Raw genomic sequence first — 22,583 nt, 5'->3', positions numbered from 1 at the left:
CTCTCTCTCTCTCTCTCTATATATATATATATATATATATATATATATATATATATATATATATATATATATATATATATATCTCACTCACCACCACTGACATTCTGAAAAGCAAATTCATAGACACTCTGAGGCAATTATAGCTGAAATAAAGTCCAATTCTGAGCCAAACTCAATAATTTGTCATTTCCTTTTTTTTGTATTTTGGTTTATTATTTTATATCCTGTTTTAGCAGACGACACTCCTACATTATAGCTATACAGAATCAAAATTGCAGCATAATTTGGTTAAGGTTAATGTTTACTTTTATCATCCCATTGGGGAAATTTGTCATCTGCAGATTCTGCACTTGACCTTGATCTTAATAACTAGCCTACTCTGAGTAGTGAGCAGCCACAGTCCAGCGCCTGCATGGGGCCCAATCCAGTTATAATGACAGATGAACTTGATCATTTGATTTAGTCTTCTTTAGACAAAGAATTGCAGATGATGCAAACTCCCTAATTATTGGTTATAACACAGTTAGGACAACAGCATTGATGATGATTGGCCTTATTGCTTATGGGCAGTGAGCAGGTGTTGTTGTTTTTTTTCTTTTCCTTTTTTCTTGGTAACAGACAGTGGTGTAAAGTAACTAAGTACATTTACTCAAGTACTGTCCTTAAGTACAATTTTGAGGTATTTCTACTTTGCTGGAGTATTTCCAATTTCAGTACTTTTACCTCTACTCCACTACAACTCAGAGGCAAATAATGTACTTTTACTCCACTACAATGATTTGAAAACTTTAGTTAGATTTTGATTATTATTACAAAACATTAAACATACATTAACCACTTCAACCCTACATACATTTTGGCCATTTGAAAATAGCCGATCTACAAGCTCACACATTGCTTGTAAATCTGCTATTTTCAAAAGATTTTCATACAATTTATACAATTGTGAAATGGCACACTGCATAATGAGTACTTTCTACTTTTGGTACTTTCACTACATTTTGATACCAATACTTTTGTACTTTTACTCAAGTAAATTCTAAATACCAGACATATACTCGTAACAGAGTATTTCTGCATTGCAATATTGATATTTAATGTACTTAAATAAAAAATGTGAATATACTTTTTCCACCACTGGATAACAGACAGTTACTGACGCACATTACAGAAACGAAACTTAGCTAGGCCTACTACTAATATGGGTGTGTCTCAAGGAAATGGGAGTTGCAAATGTTCTAGTATTATAGACTAGACCGATGATGTGATAATAACTGCTCAGACATGGCTGTTTTTATCAAGTGTCGGGATGGGAAATAATGAAAGGCTCTACAACATCTCGATTCCATAGTGAGGTGAGTGTGGATATATAGCCTAATGAATGATGCAACAGTATAGCCTATTAAGTGCGCACTGCAGAAACAATGGTGTTTCTCCTGTAAAAAACAACAACAACAAAACATCTTAAACAGTTATTTTTTTTATCAAAGCAACACCCTCGTGTGATGGAGTATTAAGTTAACTTAATTTAATGTAATAATTAATACTCCATCATCGTGTAATTTGTCATTTGTAATTTCCATCATGTAGCCTAATTTCCGCGCTTCCGTACCCTCCCGCGCATCGCAGCCTGTGATAGTTCAACATAAAAGGTTATTCTAATGTTCCCAGTGAACTTGACTTCCTCCCAAATTGACCTCATCACCAAATAAGCTATAATTTACTTTAAGTCGAGTAAGAGCTGAGCAAAAATAATTATAATGAAATTCTTGTGCATTGTTTGGTGGTAGGCCTACAGAAACAGCTTTTTTCTTAACATTTGCCCACAGTGACAATTGTGACACGATTATAGCCTATTGCAACATGTAGCCTGCTCTACTGTAAGGTCTTGGCTGTTGTTTTGGTTGTTTAGCACACTGTTTCACAAACAGTGGCTCAGGACCCTTGTGTTTCGCGGGCCGATTTTTGTGGGTCGCGAGTAGGTAAATATTCCCCCTTTTTTTGTTTCTTTTAAAAAAATGTTTTTTTTTATTTCAAAGTTTTTCATTACATTAAAAAGAAATTCAAACCATTTTCCAAAATAAAATTAAAACAATTAAAAATGTAAGCAGAAGTTCGCAGTGCGGAGCAACATCTTGTGAGCTTGTAGATCTGCTATTTTCAGTAGTTGGGGTCCCGGACCGGTGAGACATCAAATTTCTCTTTTGGCTTTTGGGTAATGGGCTACAGTTTGAGAACCACTGGTTTAGCACCATCAAGGTTCTCTGGCGCCATCTAGCGCATCATACCGGATAGTTCAGTAATGGTTTCAGACAGTGAAAGTGGATGTAGACCTACTACACAATGTAGTTACATTTTGGCTAAACTAAAAAACTAAAATTAATCAAACTGAAATATTTAATTTGCTTGACTGCTGGTCAGAGTGTGTCTGTGCAAGATATGATGAATACAAATATTCTTGTGTAACTGGCTGAGTTAAGTACTTTTGTGTGAGTGAAGCGGATAAACCCCTATGTGCCAGACTGATTGATTGATTAATTGATTGATTGATTGATTGATTGATTGATTGATTGAATACTTTATTAACAGTTTGCAAGAAAAGCACAGAGGTACAGTTTCATACAAAAGGATGCTAAAAGGATAAACCCAAGAAGTCATGTGTATTCAATTCATCAAAACATTTAAAGACAAACAATAGTATACAATAATGCAAAAACATCATATAACATAACATCTGTCTGACAATAAACTGATGTACAAAGGACCCCAATGGAAACAAGCCAAATTGGTTTCTTGGGTTTAAAATCCTCTTAACAGACCTTGTATTGAACTGTACTTCCCTGTGCTTGTCTTTGCAAACTGTTAATAAAGTATTCAATCAATCAATCAATCAATCAATCAATCAATCAATCAATCAATCAATCAATCAATCAATCAAGATGACCACTGAGAAGGACTTCTTGACTCCTGTCTATCAGTGCCATACCATGAAGGATTTGTATTATCACACACAGAACAAAAAAAGGATTTCAGATTAGAGTTTGGGTTTTAATTGTTTCTATTTGAGACCTTGTACAAACAAGAGAGAAAATGTTTCAGTCCATGGACTTTGGCCTTTCCTCAGTGCAAAGTGAGACATGCATGACGAGTGTCTAGTAAATGATCTATGGCTTATTAAACACACATAAAGCCAATTGCCAGCAGATCAGGCAATATAAAGACATCAGAACAATATAATGCCACTGGTATAAAAAGAGACATACTGTATGTAATTCTTAATTTAAGCCACTAGGGCGTGTTGTTTAAGGCAGAAGATATATCTGCATTCACAACATTGGAGTAAGATTTGATCCACAATTCCACCACAATGATTAGAAATCTTCATATCAATGCCACAGAATGCCAAGTCCAAAATGGAATGATTGCTATTTGCAAAGTGTCTTGCAACAACTGATTTAGGATCAGCACAGCAGATTTTGTATTATTTATGTTTTGGACACGCTGCTGGCAAAAGTGTTGACCATCATACAGTTACAACATGCAGCACAATTCAGGAAGGAAAGAAACCAGTGGCATTGTCCAACCGTCACTGGTGGTTACAGTATTTTTTAGTGTCTACCGTACATGTATCGAACATTCTTTGCTCTAGAAAATGAAGAAAAGTGGAAGCGAGTTAAAGACCTCTTTGCCAGTGTCATCAACAGATAAAATTGTCCAGTGTATTTTCATAGCATTACACATGTCATGCCCAAATGCTAACAGGTATTGTTAAATACTCAAGAGAATGTTAGATTTTTAGGTTTACATTTGTGAATAATTAATTTAAGTTTTCTCATAAGCTTTAGCCTTTGCTAAGAGAGGCTTAAAAAAATTAATAAATCCAAAAGTCATGAACAGGCCTGGAATTTTGTCATTTTAGGGGCAAGGCCACTTGGCCTTTGGTGTTGTCCATTTTTTGAGGGCACAAGGGCCAAATTCCAGGGCAGGATGGCCACAAAATAAAACAAGATTTTAGTCCATTGAAATAATTAATTTAATTTAAGGGTTAAGGATGATTTTTATGTTATACTTTTATATGTAGTCTATCTGCAGTAAAATAAATAAATTATGGTATTTACAATCTGATCCATGCTCAGCCCTGCACCAATCAAAGTTACTGGATTGGTTTAAAGATGAGGACTCTGGTGTCTACATGACAAGAAAGAGACACTGGTGTCTACATATTGACAAGAAAGAGACACTGGTGTCTACATATTGACAAGAAAGAGACAGAGGAGAAAGTGGTACAGTCAGCTGGGGCATTGTGGCCTCAGGGCATGGCATTTTTTTTGAGGGGCACAAGGCCAAACTGAGGTGCAACGACACACATGGCCTTCATGGCCTGCCTGAAATTCCTGCCCTGGTCATGAAGTCATCTCTTGATTTCCTGTAAAGGATTGATTAAAAAAACTAAATGTTCTCAAAGTGCATCATTCAAGGATGTGGCCTTCAGAAAATGACTGGTCATGCTGAGTAATATCGATGGGCCGCTGGCCGGCCTCTATCTATGGTTATGTCATAGTGACTGGGTGGTCCCCGGCCGGCCAGCCAGCCGGACTGCCCACCCATTAGCCAATTTAATATAGGATAGTAATAATAATAATAATAATAATAATAATAATAATAATAATAATAATAATAATAAGGGTAACAATAATAATAATAATAATAATAATAATGATAATTATTATTATTACTCTCCGCCAGGAGAGTATTGTTATCACTGCGTTTTCACTTTCTAAACATGACACACCGATTGGTCAAGCCTCACGTGACACGTGAAATACTGTGATCTGATTGGCTAGTGACGCCACCGGGCCTATATATACATGGCATCACTCTGACAGTGTCTCCGCCACTGTCAGAGTGAGGTAAGACGGGAACAGGAGGGATAGGACACTCACACAGACAGAACGGAAGAGGACACTTACCCAGACAGGTTGGATAGGACACTTACATATACAAGAGGGATAGCGACCTATAAATACATGTGTCACTGTGATAAGCCAGATTCCAATACCGAAAATCCGGCCACTAGCTCACTCCCAGACCTTCGAACCGGAAGTAGTCAGGTAGTCGCGGTCCAATTGTTCCTATCTGTCTTATTGGACAGATAGGACAGATAGGACACTTATATAGACAGGAGGGATATGACACTTACATAGACAGGACGGATAGGACAGGAGGGATAGGACACTTACACAGACAGGACGGAAGAGGACACTTACCCAGACAGGATGGATAGGACACTTACATATACAAGAGGGATAGCGACCTTCGCGACCTTCGAACCAACACAAGTCTTCTGGCGGAGAGTTGTGCTCCGAGGAGCACTTTTTCTAGTTATTATTATTATTATTATTACTGTTTGTGAGTTTTCCATTGCTGCATGCATTTTGACAGGTAAATACAGCTGAGGCTAATAACATTACTGTGCCATGTCCAGGTGGTGCAGGGGTAAAGTACCTGCTCAGAGACTACGGTTCGATTCCTTTATGGGGCCCTTTAATGACAGGCATTTTATACTAATGTACTGCCATTTGTTTCAGGAAATGTCCATTCAGATAACCAAACTTGAATCACTTGAAAATATATGTGTTCTAATTGTGTGTGTGTGTGTGTGTGTGTGTGTGTGTGTGTGTGTGTGTGTGTGTGTGTGTGTGTGTGTGTGTGTGTGTGTGTGTGTGTGTGTGTGTGTGTATGTGTGTGTGTGTGTGTGTGTGTGTGTGTGTGTGTGCGTGTGTTTCTATTGTCTCCTTTAGATAAAAGAAACCTAAGGAGGACTTTTCCGTGGACAGACTTCTTATTTTCATTTTTGTATCCATATGACTAAGTCCCTGTTTTATGCAGAGCTAGGGTATATTCATTAGATACGAGTATGCCAATAGCACAATGGCAAATACATGGGCTTATGGGTCCAAATTAACACATCTTTTATCAACACATGACTTTAAGCTTGTGTGCACTGAATGCTCAGTCAAAGAGAATGAAATTACATATTTACTCAAATCTGCCAGCCACCAGTGTGCCCACAATATTCTAATTGGCAAAGCCAAGGCCAGTGACAAATGGAGGCCTATTTCTCGCCGACCCGCATTTCCAAATCCACGTTTGTATGAAGTATGCTGGTACTTTTCAGAGGGCTCTGGTTGTAAAAAACACAAGAACCGATGTACCTTTGCCAGAAGCGATGAGGAAGCCACAGTATGGAACTTTGAGAAGTTTCAGGGATTAAAACACACATCATTCTGCCAGCTTATAGCTCAAAATGAGAAAGTTGCAGCTGAGCGAAACGCTGGTAAACTAGATAAACCTGAAACCCTGAGCGACCTGTTAGCAATTTTAGACTTAACAGCTGTGTGTTCCTTGTGTTCTGTCCGAGAGAAGGAAATAACCTACTCTCTTCAGTCAGTTAGTCACTGTTGCGGTAAAGACCTGCTTTTAGCCAAAGCCAAAGGCTCCAACCTATGGAGACCTGTTTCACCCCGGCGGCCATCACTTAATAGTAAAAGAAGCCTTTATCAAGTATGCATATATTTTGAGGAAGGCTCTGGTTGCACAAATCATGGGGGGAATTGTACATTTGCTAGAAGTATGGAGGAGGCCACAGTTTGGAACTTCGAAAAAGACAAAAGCATAGATACTGCTGAGTTAATTAGACTTGTCACTGAATCTGAAACAAATGTCATGCAGCCAGAGATCATAGCTGAAAACATACTTAAAGAGTTTTCAGGTGAATTTCTTGAGCTCTGTCAATATTGTTTTCTAGGCAGTCCACCAAAAATGACAGCTAAGAGCTCAAACAGCACTTGCTCATCGGATGCCATGCATGCCTGGAACCCAGTTTTAGTCCATCACATAACACACAATCAGGGTAAGGAAGTGTACAGCCAGGTGCGCCCTCTTCCCCCAAACTGCAGATATGAATACTGTAGCCACGTCCAGCACGGCATGCCCTGTTGGCATGGGGCGTCCCAGTGCCACTGTGCCCATAGCGAGGTAGAGTTGGCTGTGTGGAAGGCAGAAGAAAGTGGGTCTCTCGTTCGTGCAGAGCTCCTTCTGCTGAGCCAAGACAGAAAGGTTGAGCCCAGCCAGGTGGCCATCTACTGCAAAGCCTGCCTCCTGGTCCTGTCCTCTCAGGAGAGCTTCCTGAAGCACTGTGCCTCCTTGGAGCATGCCCAGATGATATCTGAAGATACCACCATCAAGTGGGGATGTCGCCCCCCTCCCCACTGCAACAGGGAGCAGTTTTCCATATGTGACAGGTAAAAGTGCTCTGTTCACCTTTGAATGTTTGATGCACATCCATCCACTGATATGCTTTATTCCTGAACATGCAATGAAACAACTTATGTCTTCAGTGTGTGTGTGTGTGTGTGTGTGTGTGTGTGTGTGTGTGTGTGTGTGTGTGTGTGTGTGTGTGTGTGTGTGTGTGTGTGTGTGTGTGTGTGTGTGTGTGTGTGTGTGTGTGTGTGTGTGTGTGTGTGTGTGTGTGTGTGGGGGTATTGGGGGTTCCTTTCTCGTTAAATTCTCAGTGCAGGGTTCCATTCTCGTAAAAATAATGGCACTTAGTGTGTAGTCATTAGTGTATGAATTTACGTTCCCAAGTTACTTTTGAGTCAAAAGGATGACAGGATAACATAAAACATGTTTATACACATCTGTCAAAATTTATGATGAGTGCAAATATGTTTTTGGCATACTGTATACAGCTTTTTTCATTAAACACGTCAATCAATCGATCAATTGCACCTTTAAGTTTAGTGTTTATTTTTGTTTAGTGTGTATGCCAATGAATTAACTTCAAATAGTCACATGATTTCCATAAAACATACTGCGAGTGATTATTTCCCCTCTATCCTCTGATTTGGGACATATTGACATTTTGGGGCCATATTTGGCCTTTCACTCTGTCTGTACAGTTACAGTATACAGTATTTAATTATGCTTCTACTTCTCTTTCAAGGCCAGACACTTGTGAGTATGGAAACAGCTGTCTAAAAGCCCATTCTGTGGAGGAACTGGAGGAGTGGCTGATGCGAGCCAAAGAACAACAAGAGATAAGGCTTAACATTGAAGCTCAAGGCTTCATGCCCTATGGCGAAAAGCTCTTAGAGGAGTACAGAAACAGCAGCAATGAAGTATATGTTGTAAGTAAGAGTCCCAGATGTTTTTGTCCGATACAGTATATACAGTAATAGTACATTGTTTATATAGATACGATAGATTGATAGATTGATAGATTGATGGATTGATTGATTGATTGATTATAACCATTGCATGTATTTTCAAAGATATTTTCAAAATATTAAACGTCATTAATGGAAATACATTATTGGAATAATTTAACAGATGTCTGACCAAGTTGATGACGTCAGTGTTATGTGTGATGAAGAGTTATATGTGGACTGTGAGCAGGCAAATGCAAGCTTGCACTGGAACTTTCATGTCAACACAGAGGTATATTTTAGCCACATTTCTATAAGTTTAAAATAAGTAAAAAACAACAACAAAAAAAACAAACATCTTTGTTGTGTTAGCTAACTACATTTTTGTTTATGTACAGAGGCTACTTGTGCATGTGGCGCTGCTGAAACAGGAGCCAGGAGCTTCATTCTCTCTTGGAGAAATCAGTTCCATGCCCTGCACCTATGCCTCAGGTGAACAGTTCAGAAAGGCAGACATGACCTATGACATCACTGTGTCCTTTGAGGCCCTTAACCCAGGCCTGTACGAACAGTGGTTGGTGCTGGATTTTGACATGAGACCAGTGCTGCTGCAAAAGCTCAAGGTTAGGGTCGGACAGCCAACGCCGGATGGCATCGAAGAACCACCTGTGAACCGTGGTACGTCCTCTCAAAGTCTTGAACGCTGGCATCGGGGAAACCAAGTCATCATCCCATGTATAAACAGAACAGAAGATCAGGAAGAGCTGTTAAAGGAGTACAAGCCTCCTCAGATTAGTTTTCTCTACAAACCCTCCAACATCAACCAAACACCACTGAGTCACGAAAACTACAAGGAGAGAATGCACCACTTCCTGTATGATGAGGAAAGGGCAGAGGAAGAAGTTGTCTCAAGGTAGTATGATTATCAATGAATCTTGTCCTTTCAAAATGTCTTTAATATATAAGCATTATCTAAAACAAGTGCATATTCTTTTTCTTTACTTTAGACTCAATTTTTGTGGAGAAGCAATTATTTCAGACGCTCTTCAAGATAGGAAGGCTCCTCGTGGAGAACTGTACTGCACTGTCTCGGTTACTTGTAAGCTCACACCAGACACCCCAGAGGGATTGGTACTGAGACGAAGTGTCCAGTCAGCTCTCATAGCACCATTGTCTTCAGCTGGGAACAAGTCCAAGGTTTATCAAGCCATCGTTGTACGAGATACTATGACTGAGAACAAAATGCACTTACTACTCTCCGAAAGATGCTGCTCAGAGCTGGACCTCAGACACAATGAAACACGTCAGATGGAGGTGCAATTTCAGCTGAACCGTCTGTTGTTCTGCAAGATGCACAAAGCTGTAGATCTCCTACCAGATACAAAGAGAGTGCTGCCAGACTTCAAAGAATGTGGAGTTCCTGTGAATGACACTAGCTCTGACAAGGTGAATGCCAAGCAGCAGGCTGCAATCAATTTCATCATAGGCGATTCAGATCTGGGAAAAAGTGTGGCACCACTTCTTATCTATGGACCATTTGGAACTGGAAAAACATTCACACTTGCTACTGCAGCCATAGAGCTCTCTCAGCAACCTGATGTCAGAGTGCTGATCTGCACGCACACCAACAGGTAGTTATACATATTCAGAATGTCGATCCTAGGCAGATGTTGTTTTCTGAAAACCATGCTCTGCACCAGTTAATTTGATCCTTAACCACCTTTTATCCATAGTTCATGGATGTAAAGCTTTTAATACAAGTTCATTATAACACCTTACATAAAGCTTGAAGTATTACATTCCCAGTACTAATTGTCATGGTTATTCATTTATATGTCTGTTAATACAGTTTGAAATTACTGCTTGTAATTATTGTTTTGACAGCAACATTTTAACAGTGGCAACCGTTCCTTTTAGTTCTGCAGATCTCTATGTTAAAGATCACTTCCATCCTTTCATCAAGCAAGGACACCGTGGATTAAAGCCAATTCGAATAAAGGCAAACAAATATGGCAATTCTTTGTATGCTACCGATGCAGTCACTCTGAAATATTGCCATCTCTCAAAAGATGGACAATATTTTCTACCTCCCACAAAGGCTGTCCTGGATCGCCACAGAATCGTGGTAACAACTACTTCAATGGCACAACACTTTCATGACCTAAAGCTGCCTAGTGGCTACTTCACCCACATTCTGATTGATGAGGCCTCCCAGATGCTGGAATGTGAAGCCCTGATGCCTCTTGGTCTGGCTGGGCCAAACACCAGAGTTGTTCTAGCCGGAGATCACATGCAGATGGGACCCAAGCTCTTCTCAGTGGAGGACCACCAGCGTTCCAATCACACACTTCTGAATCGTCTGTTTCACTTCTATCAAGGACAAAGGAGTGATGCTGCCATGAGAAGCAGAATCATTTTCAACGCAAATTATCGCTCAACCAAAGAAATAGTGGACTTTGTATCCACTCAGTTCTATGTTGGCAAGAATGACGCTATCAAGGCTGTTGGAAAAGTTCCAGTGCATCCAGATGGCCACTCCCTGAAGTTCTATCATGTAAGAGGAGAGTGCCACATGGACAAAGATTCTATGTCATGGTACAATACTGCAGAGGTCGCAAAAGTTGTTGAAATAGTACAAGATATTCTGAAACATTGGCCATCTGTATGGGGAAACAAGGACCACAGCTCTATCTGTGTTCTATCAGAGGGATGTCAGGTAAAGTACGACACTTTGTTTTTATTGTTGACCCTTGTTATCGTTGGAATAATGGCTATACGTTTATCATTTATAATAATGAGCAGGGAAAACACAGTTGTAACACTTTTCTTACCATCAGCCTGTTCTGTGTTTTTGGTGGATTTTTCATAGGTTCAACAAATCAGGAAAGAGCTCTGGAAAAGACACCTTGTTGGAGTCAAAGTTGAGAACATCGCAAATGTGCAAGGTGATTTTAGTTTAGCCTTAGGTGTTCCTAGAATTGATTAAATTGTATCTTTATAAGATAACTAATTAATAACGATTGAATGGATTCTTGCTTATTCATATAAAATATAGAATTCAAATGTATTGATGATGGTATTAATATCTGATTTAATGTAATTTTCCTTATTCTGAAATGTGTCTTTATTTTGTCTACAGGAAAACAATTCAGGGCCGTTATAATCACAGCTGTTCAAACACGTGAAAGCTTAAAATCATCTTACTTACCTGGTGTTCAGCTCTTCAATGATCCTCGTGTTTTAAACACAGCCATGACCAGGGCTCAGTCCCAAGTGTTTGTGGTTGGAGATGCTGCTGCCCTCTGCACCTTTGGAAAGTGCTCAAGAATCTGGAAGAACTACATAGACCACTGCATAAACAAAGAAAGTGTTGAACCAAACCACCTCACCAAAGATTTCTTTGAAAGAGATATCAATGAAATTTCCAAGTTCCAACGATTTGAACAGCCAGATGATAGCGCCATTCACACAGATGCAATTCTTCAACAGCTGGAAGATGACATTGCCGCAATGGAAACAGAATGCAGTTCAGACAAATTTGAGCCTCTGAAAAAAGATGAGCCTACATACAATATAAAATATGCTGAGAAAGATAACCTTAGTGAGCTATGTATAAGTCAACCAAATATGTTTGTCCGGGGACGGTTGGTTATGGAGTCGTTTGACACAGGTTATGTCATACCATTTGACAACCCCAACAAACGTGTAAGCCTGAAAGGCAGGCGGAACTTCGGCAAGACCTTTCATGGAGATGAAGTGGTGTTACAGAGAACATTCTGTGACGGCATTACACTGAATAAGGTTGTTGGGGACACCAAGATGGCTGAATCATCCCGTGTATTTGTGTGCACACTTGAGGATGAAGATCACAGCAAAACAAGGAAAAACACGAAACCTGAGGAAAAATTCATCAGAAAGATGATGATACCACTAGATAGAAATGCTCCCAAACTATGCATATTGGTTAGCAAGAAGGATCGCAATATCATCCCAGTTTGGGACCATAGTAACACACAGTGGAACATTGAAAAGAGTGTTCGTGAAGAGGACAAACAGAGGTATGTGTTTGTGGTGGAGGTGGTTTGCTGGAAAGAACATTGTTTATTCCCACGGGGGAAAGTCATAGATGTTCTTCCAATTGGAAAAACTTTGGATGATGGGCTGAGGATTTTAGATCTTGAATTCAGAGTTGAATCTCCCACCGAATATTCAGATGCTGAAGATCCCAGATCAGAAACTGATCACACTTGCACAAGAAGAGAAGACTTACACAAGGTTATGACATTCACTGTTGATTCGGGCAAAGCCAAAGTGTTGGATGATGCCATCAGCGTCAAGGAATTTGATGATGACCACTATGAAATCGGAGTTCATATTACAGATGTGGCTAGCTTTGTGAGTCCAGGGGATGCATTAGACAGAGAAGCAAAACGTTGTGGTGCCACATATTACCGCCCAGGGAGAGAGCCCATCTCTATGTTTCCAGAATCCTTCAACAGAAAGAGGAGTCTTCTGCCAGGTCACAATCGCAGAGTTATTTCGATAATATCAAGAGTAAAAAAGGCAACAGATGAGATCGTTGGAGAGCCAACATTCCAGCTCTCTCTAATCAACTCAGATCAACAACTGTCTTATGACGTGGCAGAGGACATTATCAAGGAAAGATCTGGGAGGGAACCCAAGTTTGATACAGTAGAAGACTGTGTGGCAATGGCTTATCGTTTTGCAAAAGCCCAAAGAAGAGCTAGACTTAAAGACTGGGCTTATGCTCGTCCTGATGATCATCAATTACCTGGGAAGAGGAGAGCCCATATGATGATTGAGGAGCTAAGTGTGTTGTTCAACAGATGGACATCTCACGTTTTGATCCATGCACTAGAAACTGAAAATTGCACACCCCTTCGATGTCAGGCACCACCAAATCCTGAAAAGGTTGAAGAGCTGAAGGAGATGTATGGACATGTCATACCATTATCTTTTCATTTGAAGCACAGAGTGCTGAACTGTGACCAAGAAGTCCCAGGGGAAGAAGGTTTCCGTGTCCTAACAGAAGTGTGGCATGAAATTCAGTCAGCTGCTGAGAGTGACCTAGATAATCTAGTTTATCTAATTGCGGCAGATGACATCCACCCTAAGCTTCTACCAGCAGTATCTCAGTTCCGAAAGTGCCTTGGGAAATCTTACATTATACGTTCTTCAAACTCATTGCCAAAAGCACAAGTTGGGCACTATTTGATGGAATTAGATTCTTACACACGAGCCTCCTCACCGTTAAGGCGATTCATTGACATCATCTTGCAGAGGCTTTTGCACACACATTTATGTGGTGCTCCAGTCCCCTACTCTACAAGAGATATTGACATTTTGTGTCCACATTTTGAAGAGAGCATCAAGACCGCAAAGCAGTATGAACAAAAGGCTGAGATGATCTCCTTTGCAGTGAACATGAAGAAACAAAATGTCTCAAAGGTAGCATTTGTTGTTAGCACAGACCCAGAACAAGAGAGTTTCAGGGTGTCATTTCCTTTTGACAAGAGCATATTTCCAGACAGCTTACCGATTATGTACAGAGATTTACAACTGGAGGAGCAACCATGTCATGAAAGAAATGGTACAACTCTTAAGTGGAGAAGACGAATCTATTCTGCCAGCAAATCCACCATCAAGCAAATCCACAATGAAGTGAAATGGCTTCAAAACCGCAGTCCTTGCACTAAGATTCCTCTATCAACCTGGAAAGCCATTGTTGAAGCAATTGCCAAAGAAAATTGGATTGTAGCTAGGTCACTCATACAGAGTGCTGATACAGAGCAACTAGATGTTGGGGAGAAGCTCAACATTGAGACCAGCTTATGCAGCTCAGAAGAAGAACATTATGTAGAGCTTATTTTCCAGTTGACGTCAGGTAACACCCTTCAGGTCCAAATGACATCAGAGATAAAAAGAGGACAACACACACCCACTGTTCAGCTAGTGTTCATCAAACCGAAGTTTGAGATTTGTGTGGATCATGCCCATGACCCTATCCGATGTTTCTCAAGATATGCATGCCGTCCATCCAGGTCTTCTTATAGGGACGCTGATGAATATAGACGGGTCTGGAAACCTATGTGTGAGATGGAGTCTGCTGCCACTGCAGTGGGTGAAAGTGACAGCATAGTCATTGAGGACTTGGTGGTAAACTTCTGTCAAGAGCAGGATGACAGTCTAAAAGGAAGCTTTGTCCTACCCCTCGCATGCATTGATAAATGGGCCATTGAATTCAATCTTGCAAAATGCTTCCTTTGCATACGGAAAAGAGGTTTGCCATTGACTGCAACTCTTGACCACACTGTAGAGGTGGACCCGGGCGATTTCACATGGGTGGCCCATGGTGTCGCATGCAAAATGGAAGACATTGAGTGCTCCAATAACAAAGCAAAGAAAGTGGACTTCTATGTCAATCATTTGCCAATGGCCAACATTCCAAAGTGTGTTTTTCAGAAAGAAACTGATTTCACAGTTGAACTGGTGCCAAAGCTGCTACCAGACATGTGAGTGTGAATTGTAAAATGGTTATCTTACCAGCTCAATATTATTTAATGCTATCTGTACAACATTTTATGTGATTTATACATTTAATCCAGTTCACTTAATCATTGTGGCAACTGTGACAATATATTTTGAATAGCAGAGTATACTAAACTAAACCTACTTCAAATTCTAATATACAAATTTGATTATTGATCTATTTTTAGACGAAAAGAAGAAGCTGTCATCAACGTTCCCTCTGCGTGTGACCTTGTCAAGAAGCTAGCTCTTGGACATCACATTCCAAAAGAAGGTAAGCATATTTGTTTGGACAGTAGTCAAAAGTTACATCATTTTAGAAATTCATACCAAATCAAAACAAATAGATATTTTTTTCCCAGGCACAACAACCTCCCCTTTAAACAGAGCAGATACACACTTGCTGTATAGGGTTCAATATCACAGAAAGTCAGAAACATATCATTGCTGTCCGGCATATGTGTCTGAAACCGTTACTTTCCAGAAAATGGAGGAAAAAAAGGGTAGTTATTATTTAGTCATAACTGTAGCCTTGTTAATACTTTTAATTGAAAAGTATTTTTGCCGATCTACAAGCTCACAACGCATAGCATTGCGAAGCGACGGGTTGTGAGCTTGTAGATCGGCTATTTTTGCTACTTTTCTGCGACACTGTAGTATGACGAAGTGGGCCATTAATTTACGAAACAACATAACAAGTTGAAATATGGAGACAGGACGTTTCTGCCCGACAGCAACGATATGTAACAGGTATCACATTGTCCAGAATTAAATATTAGACACTTTCCGAATCAATATTGTCATAAATGGACAAAATGGTACAAAGTAGAATTAGAGTGTGGTCACAGTTGGTGTTAATGGAAAAGCATCCATCATCCAACATAGTTCCTCGTTCATTGTCTCTAGAGTGCCACCAAACTGACATTAGAGGCCAGTAATCAGCCGAGACCGGCAGGGAAACAATATGCCATGCACTATTTAGTTTAGCTCCAAAACCTAGATTAATCTAATCCGAGACCAGTTACCTGATCAGGAGGAAGCCATAGGTTATTTTTCCTCTCACACAGACAATTCACCTCACAAGTTTTAATGTTTCTTACATTTTGTTTGAAAGCGACACCATGCGCCATCAACCGCTGGCAGCTGATGAAAAAAGAACCACCAAAAGGACTGCCACAGTTGAACAAGACCCAATGTGATGCTGTAGAAAAAGCTCTCAACAACAACTTCACACTTATACAAGGACCACCAGGTAACATGTAAGATTATGCTGCATACCCTGATGCCTCAGGATTAATTTCAGTTATTTAAAACTGTCTACATATTATAATTATATTTTTTAGGCACTGGAAAGACAGTGGTGGGAGTATACATTGTGTACTGGTTCTTTGAGCTGAACTCCAGGACTAACAGGAAAGACGTTGACCCGAAGGACAGCAAGAAGAAAGAAGTGATTCTCTACTGTGGTCCTTCCAACAAGTCTGTTGATGTTGTTGCAGGTAAGTTACTTTGTGTTAACACTGTCATTTCTCCAGTATTTGTTTAGTTTCAATTAATCATATTGTTTACAGTAAGTGCATTGCATTCACTCTTAATGAATGCAGTGAATACTACATACATACGTCTTTGAATGTTTGATGTGTAGAGTACCTGTTGAGGTTTGGCGATGCTCTGAAGCCCCTCAGAGTCTACAGCCAACAAGTGGAGATGCTGGACTACCCTTATCCAGGTTGCACGCTCAAGTTCTCTCCCAGGTCACTTCGCCAAGAGTGCTCCAAGCCGGAACTCAGGTATAGTAACCACAGTATTCAAGTTTATGCTATTAATTTTCATATAACATTTTGAATTCATTTTGGATCCATAATTCACATTAATTTGTATTTTCCTTCAATTGATTCTTTTTAGGAGCATCACACTGCATCATCGCATACGTGAGAAAGAAAACCCTCATTCAGAGGAGATAAAAGCATTTGACCACAGAATAAAAAAGGGACCAGAGCTGACTGACGGAGAAGTGAAAGAGTAAGCTCACATACACTGTTTCACTTATTTATTTGGGAAATTCTTATTTTTCTGTTGACCACCGTATAACAGAATGGATTCTTTCCCTTGTAGATACACAAAGCTTCTCAGTAAAGCTCGGAAGTATGAGCTTGAACGACATGATATTATACTGTGCACATGTACAGCAGCTTCCACCCCCAGCTTGAAAAGCACAGTCAGTGCTCGGCAGATACTCATTGATGAATGTGCAATGGCCACTGAACCGCAGGCCCTAATTCCATTAGTCTGCAACAAGCCGGAAAAGGTGTGTTGAACTATTGTAGTGTAAATATTCTGATATTTCTATCTGGACCTGGTTATTATTTTTATTGCTTTTCATCAATATTGCTTTCATTCCAACAGTGTCTGGGTCGATTTTACAAATGACTGTTGACCTCATCATGGTTCTTCAGTATGTCTATGAGCATGTGCAAGATTTGTTGTTTGTTATACGAACAAGTACTAAGATATAAAAATAATAGAAATATAGGGCATGCTTTGGGGCTGGTGGTAGATTGGTGTGAGGCTTGCAGTGGAAGTGCAAAGTCACCGTTTCTGGAGGTAAAGTGGCATGTTTTACCCCTCCTGCTCAGTGACAGTGACCACTTTGTGTCTGCATAGATATACTGTATAGTGGCCGTGCAATTGACTGCACTTCACACCAGTTTCCCCAAAATAGGGCCAGTAGTGTTTAATTACACAACATAATGCAGTTTTTCTAATAAACACTTCCAATTTGCATGTCATACTCTGAATTCAGAACCTACCAACAGTGTTGCCACACTACTGCCTGATTTAAGCCTAAATGATTACCAGTTGGCAATAAGCAGGACATAAAAACACTAGAATGAGACTGGCTGTTGATGACTGATTAAATTAGGCTAAAGCCTCATACATGTATATTGTACACTTCATTCAAGGACATTGTTACTTGCCGAAAATAGCTGATTTTAGTTGAAAATCTGTTATTATTATCAAATAACTGTTGTATAAAGTATAAATTAGGTTTTAGTTTCCTTGAGGTTGCTTGAGGTCTGAATGTAGAGTATATTTAGGTGACTGAGAGTTGATTGTCACATTAATGCACCATTAAACCCTTATGCTGTATGTGGGCTTTAATGTGCATGAGCAGTCTTTTTGGATGTCATTCAGATGTGGTGCTTGATTCAATAATAACTACTGTACTTTATCCCTTTAGATTGTTTTGCTTGGTGACCACAAACAGCTGCGACCCATTGTCAACAATGTGCATGTCAGGAAGTTAGGGATGTCTAAATCCCTGTTTGAGCGTTACTTTACCCTCTACAAGACTAGGGCAGTGATGCTGGACACCCAATACAGAATGGTGAGACCATGTCCTATATACAGTATCATATCTAAAGTATATTATTATTGTAGGTCTTTTTGCTTTATTCTGTGAGATGGACGATTAATATCATAATATTAATATTGTTAACTAAGTAAAAGTATTCTAGTCAATGACTGTGAATTATGCACCTTCATAGCATGAAGACATATGCAAATTCCCATCCAAGGAATATTATGAGGGACGTCTGCAAACGGACGTGAAGCGGCCAAACAGTGTCTTCTTAGTTGACCAAAAGCCAAAGTCAATCATTTTTGGAGACGTTCGAGGAGATGAGATCAGTCAGGTTGTGCGCACAGCAAAGGGCAATGAGAACTCCAAAGCCAACTTGGAAGAGAGAGATATAGTGGTATGGTATTAAACCACCTTTTGTTTCAGTATTATTCAGTGTTAAACTATATTCCCATGGCTGAATGTTATAAATTTGCTTGGAGAAAGATAAGTTTGTTACTCACATTATCTTTTATGTCTTATTAACTTTTGCTTTTTTTTGTTTTTGCACAGGTAAAGTTTGCTAAAGAACTGGTTGAGAAATCCCATATAGAACAACAAAGTATTGTGATTCTGTCTCCCTACAATGCCCAAGTGTCAGAAATCAAAGATTGTCTGAAGAAAATGGACAAAATCACTGTTACCACCATTACAAAGAGTCAAGGTGACTGTATAACTTTGTACCAGCTACTAACCTTTCTCTATCCAGCAGTTGAATCATTCATTTATTTTTTTCTTCCATAAACAAACTGTATGGCTTTGAAATTCCTAATCTCCCTTAGTCATATGGACCAGCTCAGTAGTCTTGTGGTTAGAGTGCCGCCCTGAGATTGGGAAGTCGGGGTTCGATTCTCTGGCCGGGTCATACCAAAGACTATAAAAATGGGACGCTAGCGTCATGTCCAGGGGGTGTACTACTTGTACATCACGCTGCAGAAACAGGAGATAGGCTCCTGCCCTGTGGGCCACATGGCTCGGCAAGACTTACTTAGTCTATCGAAACATTTTATTAGCCAACATAGAGTTAACTCAAGCTAATCTTCTGTCACACAGTTGGCCAGAGAATATGGGGCAAAGCCACAGTGGGCAGTCTACACAGTTTGAATTACGTTTTGCATATACTGTATGCCATCTCAGTTTGTTTTATGGAACTGTAATGGAGATTTAACTAATTAACCACTTCGGTGAGATAACTCTGTGATAACCAAGACAAGAGACTTGGCTCCGGAGACAAGATGCAAAGCGATTGAAAATATTTATTCTAATCAGCACTGATGATTTCACAACCTGTCTGATTGTGGGCGGGGTTATTGGGACATTGTAAGATGACATGACCACACATTGCCGTTGTGGTCAGATGTGTCCAATACATGGGTATGTTGGACTCCTCGTTTACACCAAGCATACAAGGTTGATGTGAGTTGAAGCAAAGATTAAGTTATAGACCCCTGCCCTCACAGCATGTGCACGTCAGAGACTCTAGTCTAAACAACAAAGAAAACATCCGCACTCACAGTCAAAATTAAATGTCTTTATTTAATAAAACAGCAGCATCAAAAGACGTGAATTTGTGTACTTGTCTCTTTGTAAAAAAAGTTAACTGTTGTTAACTGTTGTTATGTGTTTTGCAATTGATTGCGATTCAGTGATGATGAGACACAGCATTAGCGTCTTAATGATTATTATCAGCCAGCCAGCTCTATAATGTCACTTCAGCTTGATGCACTGACGAAGGCCAGCCGACGGAAATGTGTCCGTCTTTTTTTGCTGCTGCGCATGTAAAGAAAGTGGCAGACAGTCCATTTCACAACATTGTCAGTGAAAGTATAATAATGAACTGTTATGAAACTGCTGTATAATATTGTGTCTTCCAGGCAGTGAATGGAGATATGTCATCATATCCACTGTGCGCTCTCTGCCCTCTGTGGAGATTGAAAGAGAGCCAGACAGAGCCTGGCTGTCCAAACAGGTGGGCTTTGTGGGTGACCCCAACCAGATCAACGTAGGCATCACCAGGGCCAAAGAAGGACTGTGCATTGTTGGTAAGATATTATTACTAGTGTACTACAGTGTATTACAAGTTTACTACAATGCATTTCTAGTTTACTACTGCGTAATACAGTGAACCTCTCCGTGTCACAGTCATAACTTTACTATTGCATAAGCCCATCCTTACTAGGCTCCCTATAGATAAGAGTTAACCACTTAAGCCCTACATACTTTGTTGTACAGTTTTCAACCCCAAAAAGAAGAATGTATAAGCTATCATCACATCACAATGCAACATGTTGATATATTGTAGATTTGTTCTTTTTATCAAGCAATGAACACTGTTGCACGATGGAGTATATGAAAACTGAAATTAAACATGAAATTAAACCGAGTTACATCTAAATCGCCACAATTTAAACAATTTATTATTCGCTGTTAGAAATATTATTGCGAGGGGCACGGTGGCGCAGTCGGTAGCGCTGTCGCCTCACAGCTAGAAGGTCCTGGGTTCGATTCCCGCCAGGGACGCTGTGGGCGCTGGGGGCGTGTTCTCTCCTCCACGTCATCGGTGCCCATACCCTAGGTGGGGTTGGCGAAAGGGCCTACTCTGTGTGGAGTTTGCATGTTCTCCCCGTGTCTCCTAGGGTAGTTAATACCCTCACAAAAACATGTAGTAATCCTGGTCACTATACTCCCTCCCCCTGGTCAGCCGGGGCGCCTGATGGAGGAGAAGGGAACTGGTTGGAATAACGTGTTCCTTCCACGCGCTATGTCCAACCAGGGAAACTCCCCCCTGTCGGGTGATAAGAAGCGGCCTGCTTGCTCCTCATGCATTGAAGGAGGCATGAGCTTCAGCTTGGGCTCTCCCTAGGCTGGCAGAGGGTAGGTAGTGCCCAGGATTACATAGGCAATTGGCACTGGGTGAAAAAATGTGGGTTACAAAATCGTGGGATAAAAATTATTTAAAAAAAAGAAATATTATTGCGTCCGTGAGCCGGGCGACCTCCTGACTCCTACGCTAAGGTCCTGCATTTGGACATTTGGAAGATCCATCTTAATAATTATCTTGCATACAAAGATAGAAGCCTGGGTATTGCCCATATGCAGTGTTTTGCCTTGAGGTGGTCAACAGGGCTACTGTGACTCCGCGACACCTGTCAATCTCAAAAACACCTGACTTCTTATTTTGAGCACAAAAACTCCCACTGTTATCTATATCCTTCACATCCTCACTCACACACATGCATGTATTATGGGCCCTTCACGATGATACTATAAAAAAAAGGTGGCTGCCAAAATGTATTTTCTAGCTCTCTGCTTGCGTTGACCGTAACTGTAATGTTGCTGCCTATCTGTGTTCTGTGTGAAGGGCCCATCATTTTGAGTATTTTTCTTTATGTTCTTTTTTTTTCTTTTCTCTTCCCTAAAAGGAAACCAGGAATTATTGAACTGCAGTCCAGCTTGGAGACAACTCCTAAAGCACTACACAGCGAATAACTCTGTCACAAAAGCTGAAAACATTTCTGTGCGAAGGGTAGCCAGATAGATTGATTTCTTTGTGGTCTAACAATGATTGCTTGAAGTCTTCTATTGTGGTTTTTGTTCCACATTTGTTGGAGAAAACAAGCTGGATGCTAATACTTACTTGGTTGCGTGCCGCTGTTGCGCACCGAATGCATCCAAGTATAAATCAGGTATAATGTGATCTGCTACTGCACTGTAGCAGAACTCGGTCCAAGCACACTGCCATGATGACCAGCACAATTGTTTTAAATATTTTAGTAACATATTTATCATCCATGATTTTGATATTACTGCCACTGTGAAATTGTCTTTTGCATTGTAATTTACCTTGATCTTCATACATTTTTGTAAGAATTGAGAAAAGATGTACTTTTTATATAAAGCTTTTACAGTACGTACAGAAGCTATGTTCAGCCAAAGATTGCATGTATTATATTTATGTGTAGCATTCCCAGACACTCACAAGCATGCACACCATAAAAATCTATATTGATATATTATTTACGTATATCTATCCCACTTAAGGACAGATGGACTCTCACATATCATTTTTACCTTCTCTCTCTTCAACACCAAGCAATTAACCAGACATCCTGTGTTTGATTTAACGTAACACTCTGACCTCTCTCTGAGGCTAGTCCACTGCAACCTCTTGCATCAGACTCAGAGCATAACTCAGGCCAACACCCACCTGTAAATATGTCCTTTTGGGGTTATAGAAATCCATCTCCAATTTTGTTGTTTATCACACTTGTATGATAAACCCTCACCACTCTCAGGAGAACAGACCACTATCTGAGATGTATAACTTTGTGAGCCTCTGTCCCAACAGAGAAAACCCTTTGATCTCAGGAATTTCAAATAAATGTGTTTGTTCTAATAATCTTTTATGAATGTTATATTGCTTTATT

General features: G+C 40.1%; 1 protein-coding gene across 1 annotated transcript; it reads left to right on the top strand.

The window, feature by feature from the left end:
• Window positions 1-1,237: 1,237 nt before the first annotated feature.
• On the top strand, window positions 1,238-22,560 carry LOC311049253 (3'-5' exoribonuclease HELZ2-like). The gene is made up of 20 exons (XM_084062768.1): window positions 1,238-1,355; window positions 5,802-7,304; window positions 8,006-8,189; window positions 8,392-8,499; window positions 8,606-9,120; window positions 9,215-9,838; window positions 10,125-10,923; window positions 11,077-11,152; window positions 11,347-14,740; window positions 14,945-15,030; window positions 15,871-16,008; window positions 16,100-16,255; window positions 16,402-16,546; window positions 16,662-16,778; window positions 16,872-17,064; window positions 17,998-18,144; window positions 18,305-18,514; window positions 18,670-18,820; window positions 20,031-20,198; window positions 21,579-22,560. Exons 2-20 carry the CDS (start codon window positions 5,932-5,934, stop codon window positions 21,692-21,694), a joined length of 8,700 nt encoding a protein of 2,899 aa, XP_083918894.1. The 5' UTR covers window positions 1,238-1,355; window positions 5,802-5,931; the 3' UTR covers window positions 21,695-22,560.
• Window positions 22,561-22,583: the final 23 nt, after the last annotated feature.

The sequence above is a fragment of the Gymnoscopelus microlampas genome (assembly GCF_963454915.1).
Source record: "Gymnoscopelus microlampas genome assembly, chromosome: 7".
In the NCBI taxonomy this organism is placed as follows: domain Eukaryota; kingdom Metazoa; phylum Chordata; class Actinopteri; order Myctophiformes; family Myctophidae; genus Gymnoscopelus; species Gymnoscopelus microlampas.
Note: the sequence above shows the minus strand (reverse complement) of the source record. Positions and strands in the feature narration are given on the sequence as shown.

Excerpts from the sequence above, each read along its gene's own strand:
- LOC311049253 (XM_084062768.1), top strand. The coding sequence starts at position 5,932 with ATGGCAAATACATGGGCTTATGGGTCCAAATTAACACATCTTTTATCA. Across the intron at positions 16,009-16,099 it reads ACTTATACAAGGACCACCAG|GCACTGGAAAGACAGTGGTG; the intron begins GTAACATGTAAG and ends TATATTTTTTAG. Across the intron at positions 18,821-20,030 it reads CACCATTACAAAGAGTCAAG|GCAGTGAATGGAGATATGTC; the intron begins GTGACTGTATAA and ends TGTGTCTTCCAG.